This window comes from Ostrea edulis, chromosome 2 (genome assembly GCF_947568905.1).
Source record: "Ostrea edulis chromosome 2, xbOstEdul1.1, whole genome shotgun sequence".
NCBI lineage: Eukaryota > Metazoa > Mollusca > Bivalvia > Ostreida > Ostreidae > Ostrea > Ostrea edulis.
The window spans coordinates 89,516,100-89,529,966 of record NC_079165.1 but is presented as its reverse complement, the minus strand read 5'-3'; the positions used below and the strand labels follow the sequence as shown (position 1 = coordinate 89,529,966).

Here is a 13,867-nt window from a genome sequence, read left to right as displayed (position 1 = left end):
ACCCAGTGATAAAGCATGGTCATCTTTCCTTTGATACAGCTAAAATAAGGGTCCTTCACAGCGGAAACTTTCTATATCAAATCCCAAGAAATGATACAAATGACAAATGATGAGCCAAGACAAAATAATCCAACAGCTAATATCTCACCTAATAGCCACTGAAAAAAGATTTAATGAAATGATACTGGAAGCAGATTGAGAAGACCGATTACACCATACAAGCCATGGGAAAACTTAAGTTTCACATCTGTATCAGCCCAATTATTTTCTTCATAAACCACCCCAAAGAGCCATTTAAGTTATTTAATCTTTCAATCCCAATGACTTTCAAAAGGCGTTTATCATACAACAAATCTCCTGAGAATTCAGGACAACTGTATATATGATAAATGTGATAATACAAACATTTCCTGTTGTTAAAACTAAACAAACACACACTGGCCCTACTCTCTGATGTCCAGGAATCTGTGTTTATTTGTCCAGCCCCAGTTACTGGTTGGAACTAGTGTGGAAATGGGTCTCTTTCCCGATTTTCCCATGACCACCTCCACTTAACTTTCTAATTACAAGCACATTTTGGGTGCCTTGATCTTTTTAACTGTGCATACCAATTCATGCAATCCCATAGCTCACCCACCCAGCAGGACCCCTGCTTCAGGCAGGCTTATTCCTCTTCTAAATTAGCAGCTAAATTCTTCTCAATATTTCTAAGAAAACAAATAGCAGTTCAAAGATTTTTAATTTGATTTTTCACAGCTTTGCTGATAGCTGGAGGGTTTTCCCATGTCTCCATTTTTCTTTGTTAAAAAAACAAGAGTTATTTTAATCCATTTTCTCAGCAAGACTCTTCAAAAGGTGACAATTGTTAATTCTAAGGAATAATTAGCAAATGTGTTTAACTTGTCAGGGATATGAGTTATTATACTGTTAAGTATTGAAGATGTGTGAAAAAACAATCTTATTTAACAAGAAATTAATATGGTGTCCAAAAGTCAGTCAAATAAAACACAAACACAAATTTAATTTGTCATAGAAGGAACCAGCAATAGAACTTTTTGAAATTATTACACAGGAAATTCTAATCTTATTTTTGAGGAAGTAAACACTAAAGGTTATGCAAGCTATGCAAGTTTCATTTCATTTTCCTTCATTAAAACCCGATACCAGATAGTCTAGCACCCTAAAAACAGCTGGTGTTGGACTAACTTTTAATTTTATGTCATCCCAAACTCCAATGTCTGTTCTGGCATTACCAGAGACACAAAAACGCAACGCGGAGAAATTCAGCTCCACGTTCCCACAGATATTGTTTTACAAAGCAACATGCTCAGCGTCAAGAAAACTGTGTCAAGAAAACAGTTGCCGCCAAAAAAGTTCCCAATCGCTACATCAAGACCCAATGTTTGTGGATTTGTAGAAAATCCATCATTTGTGGGAATTTACAAAGGCTGCCACTATATGGTGCAACATTAAAAATAAATTCAAAGACCTGATAAAATCTGTAATCACCACTCTTAATCAACTTCAGTTTTAGCATCACATCAACAATCTAATTCATGATCATTTTGCTCCTATTAACCCCATCATCAATTCACTTGTGTACTATTTTCGGAAAATTATCTGAATTTTCAAGAATTATGTCAATTGTATTTATTAATCATTAAAAAAATTAAAACAAAATATGATATTGTAACAGATCACTTTGAAAAGATTTTTTTTTCTTCCAAAATTTTAGAGAAAAATATACTTTTAGCTGAAAATTTTGTCAAGTAAAGAAATCTATAAAACACATTTAAATTCAAAATGGATACTAAGTCTCAGCCAAATTAACATTATTTATGGTTTGGTAAGACACACTTAGGAAACTTGAAGACTTACCACAGCAAATCAGTACCAGCAAGGCACCTAAACAGCACGGCAATAAATTCTTTAGAACTGACATTATTCCTCCTTTTAACTAAGTTCCCATGATTTTTTTTTTCACAAGAATTTTGAAGGTGACAATAGAATGTTAGGCGATGATCTACATGGTATGGAGAATTCAACTAGACTAACAATTCTGGTCCGTGAATCATATCAAACAGTTGGGTAATCCTTAGGAATTACAGTGTCCAAATCTCTGTCACCTCCCGATCTATTGATCAGCACAGGACAGCAAAACAGAAATCTCTCCTGTGTACACAAACTTTATGGCACTCTAGTTTGTTCCTATCTCATAAAATGTATACTAATATGTCACCCACTAAAACTCTATTTTGAAGATTTTTCTGTCACACTGTGGTACAACTACAAGTAACTCAGCATATAACACTCAGTATATAACACAGATGATAATCCCCTCTTCACTAATAGGGTGTAGTATTAATTGGCATTAATCACTCAAACAAATAAATCATTTCACTAGTCTGGTATATTAACTCCCACTAACAGTTGTCCTCCCAGAAGAGAGCAGTTCCACACTGAGGCTGTGACAGAGGGGTACACTTCACCCACCACAACACAGCTATACAACGCTACGCACTCCGAGTTTTCCACTTGACTGACAAATAGGTATTAAAGAGATTTTGGTCACATGGTTGTAGAATGGATGTAGAGAATGTTTTTCTCTGTTGTGTGCAGTATGATGGGAAATGTTTTTCTATGGGAGCCCTGCGTTAGCCAGCCAACCATTCAGGGGGCCTTCTCAATGGTTTGTGTGTGACTAACCATAAAATATAATAATAGGGAGCTGTAGTGGGGCTCCAGCAGGGAAATGTTATGTCATACTAGTTGTTGTATAATTATTTATTTATTGAACTGTCAAGCTATTAATATCTATCATGCCTTAATCATATTTACTCAGTCTTTAACAACATATTATTTCCATTTTACTTCAAGTTAATAAAAAAAAATTGAACCTAAATTTCAATCTTCTGACGTTCTGTTGTATGTCATCTTTTCATAACTTGGTACATTTTCATTTCATCTACACTGAATTCAGATTTAGTATCATTATGTACACAGATCTCCTGGCATGGGAAAATGTTTTCTGTGGGTGACTTTTGAACTCGGTGAAGTGGCCATCTCTTTTGTTAACTTGCTGCACTGTCTTAAAGTTAACCATACATTCAGGTGTAATTTTTTTTTTACCTGGTCACTAACAAGACAGAAGACAAGAAATCCTGGGGCACCTTTGTGTCGTTCTCAGCTAAATGGACAGATGACCATTAGTCTTACAACAGGGACTGGGTTCCACACAATTGAACACAATGATTTACCTATCTTATTGTCCCATGCTTAATGCTAAGGTTTACCTTGGAGACGTGTTTCTGGAGGTGTACTGTGAATTTTTGTTAAAGTCTATGAACTACAGCAAATTTGAAGCCTGAAATCTGAAATATCTTCCAGTGTCCTAAAATACATTTGTCATCATGTACAATGCCTGAAATTATTTGTTAGGTTGAAATGTATAGTTCAATTAAAAAATTTATCTTGCAACTGTTTATCATTGCAAGTTTGATTTCCATCCACCTAAGGTGGGTTTTTTTTTATCAGCAGAAAAATATCAGCTTCAAAATACCAAGTTCACCTATTAAATGAGCTGTTTCTCAGATCCTGTATTTTTTTAATTCATTCCAAAGGGGTTCAGACAGACCCTTTTCTGCTGCTTGCTGTGCTGATGTATTTCACTAACATGTTAAGTACTGCGTGAATCACATATCAAAACATGTCAAAAGTTTTATCTGACTCCACCGTGTTCCAATCCGTACATCAGCAATTAAATCAGACAAATCTCTCCTTAGAGCTATCAATATGCTAAAACTAGGATTAAGGAAGACAAATAGAGTCTTGTAATTGATTTCTACATCAATGCAGACTGAGAAGAGAGTTGATGATTGTAGCAGTCCTGAGATTTCCTCGTCAGCGTCCAAGGTAAATACAGGTAAACACAGGTAATCAACACCAAGAGGCCAGAGTTTACCTGTCTGTGTACATTGTCTATACAGCAGGCTGTGAACAATACTAATTTCTCTCACATCACCCCAACTAGAGCCAATAACTATTGTCTAGTCAAAAGCAACTACTAAAGCTCATAAAAGATGATCATTGATTAAGCACTTCGAATTTCACTCCTAAGTGATGTATTATTATTTTAATTTGTCTAGGAAAAACTGTTTTCATTTCGGCTTTGTTGATCTGATTGTAATCAATGTTTTATTTGATTTCAACACATCAACTCGCATCATAAGAAGAATATTGTTTGATTAATTAACTAGGAGACTTGGAGTTGTCAGTGTAGAAAGGAAGTGCATTTCTTTAGAAAGCATTCACATAGAACTAGAACACTAATATGTACCTTCACTACAAAGACTCAATTTACATAAATTTGACCTAAATCAAATACATACTGATTGTTAATTATCTGATGGGGTGAAAAGGAAACCTCATAATGGCTTACACACTAAAACTCCATCAATATCACATACTAAGATGAAAATTTTCCTCTTTTGTCTGTGAATTAAGTAGTCGTAATTAAAACCTGAGTGTGATTCATTACAATTAGATATTTTTCTTTTTCTTTGAAAGAGAAGTCTACAAAGCTGCCAAGTTTTCAATATCTGTAGAATTTTGATGTGCACCATTTAAATAAATTTGAATGCACGTAAAATGGAATGATTAAATCTATGCTGTAAACCAAAGCCTGATAAATGTCATAACACATAATCCCACTTTTTCTGCACAGGAAACCCCAAAATACAATCAATATTTTTAATGATTTTGTGAAATTATTACAAAATGGCTCACAAATCAATTGAAACCCCCATTTTATTGTGTACTTTTGAATTCAGCTTCCACTCCATGCCTTGCAAATAAGCCGACTTTACTGCAATGGAGACTTTCCATCCGATTTCCATCTTGTTAATATTCTCATCGTGGAAGAAACTCCCCAAGCCTGAGTGCACAGCCAAAGACGACTACCCTGTATTTTATTGTCACTTCTATCTGGACAGTCACCTCAATTACCATGACAACTGATCATTTTATTCTAATCTATTTCCAGTAAGTCACATTTTCCATAATAACTATACTTAAAGTTGAAGCATTTTTATCCAATCCTTCAACCACATCTATTTTCATTTAAATAATTTGTCAAAGTTTCAAGGCTCAACTTGTTTTAAACATTTAGAAAAAGCAAGACTTTATAACATTTAATGTTGCTCATAGTGTCAAGTGGCATCTCCACAAGTGGCTTGACCCGACCATTCTAAATTCTTTGGGCATTACCAGGATTTTTAATATTTCAGTCATGTTTATGCAAGCACTGCACCCCTCACTACTAACCACTTTTTGTAAAAGTACTATAAAACATTTTACAATGACACACTGAAGGATGCAAACAATTTAGATCTATAAAAGACTGAATCACTCCACTTGAGGTTTTCCTGCAATGTACAAGGTGACAATGCTGATAAAATCATGATTTCACTTTTACTCATAATCAATGTTAAAACTATAACAAAATGTGAAATACCATTCGCTTAGATGAGAACTGCCCTTTCATGTATCAAATAGCCACCATTGATGATGTTCCAGAGGTTGTTTTCACATTTAGAGGATATTGAGAACAACTGCAAAACCACCCCATGAAGATCCTTTTTATAAAAATCATATGATATCTGTTTATCTCTGCCTTATACTCAAATGAGTGCAACAACACCAATGAGTAAAATTACGTATTTTGCTCGTTCATAAATATACGAGAAGAATACGCTTTTAAAATTTTCATCTTTAAAAATAGTAAGATTTTTTTGTGAGAGGGGCTACAGCTTGAGAGAATAATGAAAGTGTCAACAAAACAACCAAAAGAAAGACTCAATATAAGTTTGATTTTAAATAAGAAAATAAAAGTTCATGCAATAGCTCATTTATGATGAACTACTGGTGTCGATTGACGGAGGTATTTCATAAACACTGATGTCAAGGTTGTCCATTTGTCAGCACATGAAAACAATATATATTTATTAAACACTGACCCAACCCCCACCTCTGTATGGCAGCAAAGTTGATAATGGCCAAGGTTTAAAGTTTTTCAAAAAAGGTCACGAGATCCAAACCTTTGGTACACAAAAAAAGGCCTTGTCACAAGGAATACACATGAGAAATATGAGAGTCCTTGCACTAACAATTCAAAAGTTATGACCAAGGTTAAAGTTTTTGCGGAACAACAGATCAACAGACCAAAAACTATACGCCCCTGAACTTCCAATTGCGGGGGCATAAAAATGAACACTTCCACCTTTATGTGTGCTTAGAAATTCTTACTGTTGTACCTGAATGTATGGTGAAAAGCTGGATAAATCCTTGAATATGCACATAAAGCTTTATATCTGAGCTTACTTCTACCGACTACCACTTACTGACAAAACAGAGCATTCCCCGGCAGTAATGTACTGTCATAATCATTTATCAGAGAATTAACAAACCACAGGTGACCAAGATATGGAATACATCAATTCAGCATCCTTGACCTTGAAAATTAATAAGGTTGTCATAATCATTTATCAGAGAATTAACAAATCAACAGTTGACCCAAATATTGAATACATCAATCCAGCATCCTTGACCTCTGTCCTTGAAAATTAATAAGGTTGACTAACTGACCATGGGGAACAAATGTGCAATGTTTGATGACACCCTAGTGCTATGGTTTCGTCTAAATCCTGTCCACAAGGTAATTTGCACATACACCAACATACACATGAACATTAATTTATCCCCACTGCAACTCTAGCGCAGATAATAACCTGTTTCACAACAGATATCTTGCAATCTCATTTCCTGATGATACAACAATATGTATTTGATCTTTCAATCTCAATCTCTTTCGTTGCTTCTCAATATGATGATAAAGATATTCAAAATAAATATGTCAACATATTAACCTATGGAAGGTTTAGACAGAATATCGTTATCAATTCTGCAATTCTGCATCCATATTTGATAAATTTTTGATGTTTTGTATTGTAGTAAAATTGAATACAAGTTCCATGTAAACTTTGTTTGCAGGGGGTATAAAAACAGAATATTTTAGTCTATTTCTTATGAGGCTGAAAAAAATGTTTGTTATATGATTTAAATGTGATCAGCCTAAAGATTTTTCATCAACTTTATATCTTTATTGTTATCAGTGCATTATGAACACCTTGGACAAACATAGTTTTTGTTCAGCCCAATATAATGATCAATCTTTATGGAAATAATAGCAAGATGGATAGATCATTCAATGAACTCTTAAAACTAGTATAAAATGAACCATCTAACTAATATGAAAATAAACATGTTCAAGGCACAAAAACAAAATAGATTTAAAAACATTTTGCTTCTGAATATATAGAAGATATATACATCATATATAGAACATACAAGTATTATCATTAGGCAAAGTGTAACACTATGGAGACCAGTAATATGATATTAGGAAAATACCTCAATGAAGAGGTAACTAGAGAATTTTAACAACTTTCATTTGATGCTTCATTCATGGTAATGAGATACAATGCTGTCATTGCTAGGTAATAAACAAATTACCGATACTTTTAGGAAATTATTTTGAAACAGTTCTCGTTATATGGAATTAGTTTTAACATGAATGACACAGTAATTGCATTCAGACTAAATTCGCCGAGTCAAATTCCGAGTTCCTAACTGTCTGTTTGTTACACAGTACTGACTCGAGGTTTTGAAAAATATAATATTTATTTACCTTTAAAAATACACTGGTTCTATCTATAGATGACTCTTTGTCTTTTCTAGTGTAATGATTGCATTAAAAATATTTCTTAAAGGAAGAGAAATGGTTCTAGGGACATTTATCACATTGTTCATGATACTCAGTTCTGCACTCGGAACTGAGCTGTTTTGTTTGGAATGCTTTAAAAATGTAAAATTCTTATGTAAAGCAAACAAGCTGTCACATCAATATAACACTTAATTTAAATCGTAGAAAAAATTCTTTTGTGTCACCAGGGTAGGTAAATCAGAAAGCAAGACTTCCAAAAGAGAGAGATAAGTTTTACATTTGTACGATTGTGTCTAATCACTCCTCGCACACTGATCCTAACACACAATATTTAGAGTAGTGACGCTACACAGCCAGCGTCTTTGTTCATGTACATTCAAATCTCTGTCAACATTCAGGGTGTACGTAAAAAAAAAAGATATTCAAACTGCAAATAAGCACCTGATTTAAATACAATTTTCTAATCATAGGCTGTGTTCAAATTGATTTAACAGTCACCAGCCATACACACAGCGTCTTTAATGGAAGAAAATGAGACAATTAAATCTTATTCAGGAGCCCTATTTGCTCTGTATTAACAAAAGAATCTATACATAATAACCAATATTTGAATTACTGACAGACTTTTAAGTCTACGACTGAAAGGCAATAATATATAAAGATTTGAGAAAACATAGCATTCAACAAGTGAGCTATTTAGAATTGCTAGCATTGTTGTTGAATGGTCTGTATCTGCTGAATGGTTAGGTATATGCACATTTGTTGGTTTCTTTGTATGGACTGTGACCAATTTCATTTCACAATTCTATGAAAACAATCGTATCATTCCCTGCGCTATAAAATGTGAAAAGCTTCAACATTGTTGTCAATATTTAACAAGGTTGCCTTTGTACTTGTGTCCGTATTTATGTATTCAAAAGTATCCCTCTTTTCCTGTAACTTTACAAGATACAATAAAAATATCAATTTATGCACAGTACAAAAATTATACAAAACAGATTCTTTTGCATTTCTTCTATACCTAAAAAGAAAATCTGACAGAGTTCAAAATCTTTGTCTGTGCAGAAATGTGTGTTCACCTACAGTGAATAAATACAATTGCAGACCACAAAATTTTCTGACACTTTAAAATTGTAAAGATTACAGAATGACTCAAAATTCAAAACACAATCTCATTCTGTCACAATCTAATAAGCTTCTACTGCAAAGAATCAGTAAAATGTAAGAATGACCAATGATAGTGGTTTAGGATGACAAGCTTCCCCATAATTACCCATTAAGAAAGGAAAGGTCGCACACTACATAAAATTCAAAGATCCATAGCTTATTTTCAACACAAGCACTGTGTTTCATTATCTGGGACTCTGATTCTACAATACAACACTTTTGACCAAGAAACAAGTGCTCTGGATTTGCCTATAAAGATTCTCTGAATCTGAACACCAGCCCTTCATTTCACAGTGAATTATATAATACTGGTGTTCTGATCTTAGCTTCAGCACTCTTATGTAAAGCTCTGGTGCTCTGGCTCATAGCACACATGCAATAGTTTGAACACTAGTCATCTGAATTTGAGAAGGATTCTGAGTTTGATCAGTGAGACAGTAGCTTTAGCATATATTTGTACCTACCAGACTGACATATGCACTGGTAACTAAGACTTCCGGACTGAACACAGGTGCCCCCATTTCTACAGGGGGAGGGTTGGCATGGTACATACAGCTCCTCACAATGTCTGCCTGTATACTCCCGTGGACAGATACACCTACAAAATGTTTACAACATATATTTCACATCGTGTAGTCAAAATGTGTAAATGGTCATACTTGGTACCAAACAACCATATTCAAAATAAGACAGTAACCCTATTTGCACACACACACACACACACACACACACACACACATATGCGGATTGAAGAAATAGTATTTGCAAAGTAACCAAGCTAATGAAAGTTTCTGCAACGGACATACAGTGAACAATTTATTTGTCACCTTGCCTTTGCCAAAGTTGGGGTGGGGTGGGGTGGGGTTGTATTTGGTTTAAAAAAAATTGAAAAATAGATTCCTCCACATTTGGATCACGCGCAGATCAAAAACAAAATGGGGGGGTCAAGGCCCTACCTGATATTTAACAGAAATTTTCTTTACTTTTAGCAATATTGGTGTAACTTAAGCATGCTATGGTGTAAAAATAAAATTAAAACCCTTAAATATATCGGATCCCCACTGGGAAAAAAATTGTTTCAGGTGGATCCCCTTTTCCCCAAAAATTCCAGATATGCACACATGAATTAAACTATATATAAACAACATAGTCACTCTCTTTTTCAACATGCAGTTTACAATTCAGCATTTTCTATTCAACACAGCTCTTTGTACCGGGACACTAAAAAACAAAGAAAAAGACCATGGTGGATTATCATCACATGCTACTTCTGCTAATTTATGGGTATTTATTTCAAATTTCATTGTCAATCTGACATTCCACTAATTAAGATAATGCTTGTCCAAGGGGCTAAATAGGCTATATAAGTTTGATAGCTGACACCAGCCTTGTGTGCTTCACCTATAAAACACCATATAAAAGACTGAATACACTGCGATCAAGATGGAACAGATTAAGTCACCACACTGCTGTCATAAGTTAAAGTACAAAACATTCTGTCACTAAATTTAGAAAACTGAGCAATGCACAACTGCCTAACAATCACCTGTACACCAGAACATGTATACATATATCAATTAGCCATCAACAAAGGTGTAAAAGTAAAGCTGGAGGAAATAAAGCTGTTTTTGTGTAACTGATTACGATAATTGATCTGTCATACAAGGGAGGTAACTGCACTTGCTTGTGGCCAAAATGTGATATACCTATCATCATTGTACTTGTCAATCAAATCAGGTAATTAATACTAAATCACATAAAGGAGCAAGGGACGGGCAATTAGCAGTTAAGAACAATCAAAACATAAATCCATGTCAAATATGGTCAATGGGCAAGCAATTGGTCATCCCATGATCCTACTCAATTTACTTACAAACACATGACGCATCATTAGGCAAACAATAATCTAAACACAAATAATTAATGAAACTAAATGTAATCATGCATCAAGAAATTTAGCAAATTAAATCATTTACTGCATAGTAGTTTTTGTGAATATCTGCGATCAATTCTAGTAATCTTAAGAGTTCAAAACACCTTAAAAATACAAATCTGCCTCCAATTACAAAGATTTCCTGTAAATTATTCATTTAACCTCCTCAAATAATTGGACGACTGATGATCAAAAAGGCAAGATTTATAGTTGTTATTCAGCGACTGATTGCCAGATCAATACCGTATTTCTCTGTTTGTTTGTGGAATTAGATGTGTCAGATTGCCTCTGATAACAAGGAACAAAGACAGGTAAAAAAAAACTCCAGGACCCGCCACGAGGAGTCACATGACAGTCACATGGTCTGCATTAGCTTACAGTAAAACCAATCAGGCAGCAAGCAATGAAGAGTTTAAGCCTGGAATAATGCCACACAATTATTAAGTTGACACATACAAGAGTTGTATTGCAGAGTTGTCAGATAGAGCAGATTTGATCACATCTCTTAAAGATCCTACACTTATCAAATGAAACTAGACAGGACAATTTATTGATCAATCCTAATCATAGACCAAACATCCAAACTTAGGATTAAAACTGGAATACTGACTAAATCCCCACACTACTAAGCACCAGAAGGTGGTATATACCTACTCATACTGCAACCATCACACCATAGATCAAAAAAGGTTCCTTTTCGCAAATACTTTGGTGAGAAATTATGGCCAGCAGTACCTAGCATACCCATTTATAGCAGCAGAACTGTAGCTCTCTGGAAAATTGGGATATACCATAGAGCTGTTTGAAAGTATGTCTTGATAAAATTGTGGTGGGAAAATATGCTAGGAATTCTTTAATATTAAAATTTAGAGGTGGCAAGATTAAAGTGATATAAGACCTGAATCGTGTGCAAATAAACTGCACTGTAAATCTGAACCTTTTAGAAACTGGTGGATCAGTAGTTATCGGGTCTGTCCACATTATTTTCCCCACAGAGGTACAGTTCTGCAGTTATACCACATTTCTCAATTTCTCTTTTAGAAATCCATTCCAAACAAAATGCGCTATGTACTTGTAATACATGATCTGTCAAAATCATACTTTTTCCTTGTTAGCCAATGCTACAATCTCTCCAAAAATCATAATTATACTATCTAGTGTTAAGTATTATGTTTCTGCATTAGAGGGATGTGGTATGAACTCTTATGATATAGATATATATATATATATATATATATATATATATATATATAAATATATATATATATTGGATCAGCTCTTTGGACGAATAAGGCATGTGCTAATTCGCTCCACTTTTAACATTGATTGGCATGCCAAAAGACCAAAAAACATGTAGACTGCGTTGTAAATACGTTTGTAGAGTAGTGTAGTTGTAGTGCTAGATATATTTATATGTAGTTTTTGTTATTTGTTGATATTGGCCACATTATGTAATTCTTTACGTTTGTCCTGAAGAAGGGACGGGTCGTTATGATAAATTGACAATCTGGTTGTTCGTGTCGTTGGTCATTTTAGTGTTTTGTATAATTTTTTGTATTTGACCATGTTGTGGATCCGACACTTTTAGGTATCGGGTGTTGTTGGAACTTAGTGCTTATATATATATATATACACACACACGCACACACATAGAGAGAGAGAAAGAGAGAGTCTACAGCATGATACTAGATGCATAGCATAAATCTATATACGATGCTTTTCTACAACTCAGCAATATCACCAAAACCCACAACAAAGGAGCATGAAACTATCCAACCAGAATATTTTCCAAGCAATGTCATTGTCACCAATTGAAAGCATCCATCAAACTAAAACATGAAGCTAGCTAGCTGAAGCTGCCCCCAGGTGAACATCATATGAGCATACACATTTTAACTTTATGAATACATCTTATATGTAAATCATACATGTAGGATCCTGGTCGATTATCACACGTCCCTCCGTTCTGACAAATGTTTGGATTTTCTTGGCATTCATTGACGTCTTCCATACACGTTGACCCTGTGTAACCTAGACGACAGTTGCACTGGTAGCCGTCATCGAGGGCATGGCATTCTCCTTGGTTACGGCATGGTTTGGGGGCACAGTGATCCACCATGGAGCAATTCACCCCTAAAACAGTTTGTATTTAGTGAATTTCGCCGTTACAGGACTTTTTTTTTTAGTTCATTATACTATATATATATACAATTCAAACTGAATTTGTAAAACATAAGGTTTGGAAATATCTAATCGTCCCACAATCACAAAGTCTGCATACTATGAAAGGTTTTCTGACTGTTAGGACATGATGTTCAAAAGTAGAATATAAGTTTTGTAAAGAGGGATATATCTTTGCAACATGGCATATTGTTTGACAGCATTCATGAAAGCACTATGGAAATAGACACACTAAATTTTGATTCCAATTACCTTGACCTTTATATCTAATCTTGAACAATATTAGGAACCAAGATGGTGCAGGAAAGCATTAAAATTGAAATACATATATACTAAACAAATATTCCTTGTAAGTGACCTTGACCCTTTCCATTTCTTCTTGAAAACCACCAAAGGACCCCAATCTGTATGCAAGGTTTCAGTCTGATAATTATCAGATTTGAAGCACAGGAAGAAATTCAGAATTACTGTATCTTTACTGTGGATTTACAGTAAGTGTGAACGAGACATATCGGCAAGTACATGACGTGCTCCAGATAGTTCATTGGAAAGTCCCCAAGTGATTTTAAAGAGCGCTTTTGATTGGTCAGTTAAATCATAGGTAGGCATTCCCAAGTATTTGGCATCTCATGCCTAACAAGTGTAAGTTTCACTATTTGATTTCAGTGAAAGTTGCACTGTACGTAGCGTGAGTTTCAATATCGGTTTTGATTTGACAACGGAGATTTGAGATTACGTTAATAAAACGTCTTGTAAAGTTAATACTAGATATCTACATGTATAAAAGTGATGGGATATCTTATAAA

General features: G+C 34.5%; 1 protein-coding gene across 5 annotated transcripts in view; it reads right to left on the bottom strand.

Annotated features, from left to right (window-relative positions):
• Positions 1–13,867, bottom strand: part of LOC125678882 (neurogenic locus notch homolog protein 1-like) — a 58,082-nt gene that overhangs the window by 30,296 nt on the left and 13,919 nt on the right. For 3 of the 5 annotated variants that reach the window (XM_048917652.2, XM_048917651.2, XM_048917653.2), the window contains exons 5-6: positions 12,809–13,013; positions 9,412–9,545 (exon numbers count right to left, since the gene is read on the bottom strand). In XM_048917652.2, the coding sequence (XP_048773609.2) occupies positions 9,412–9,545; positions 12,809–13,013 (339 nt within the window). Of the gene's footprint in view, positions 1–1,878; positions 8,193–9,411; positions 9,546–12,808; positions 13,014–13,867 lie in introns of those variants that run through there. The other 2 variants (XM_048917654.2, XM_056155389.1) reach the window with 1 other exon arrangement.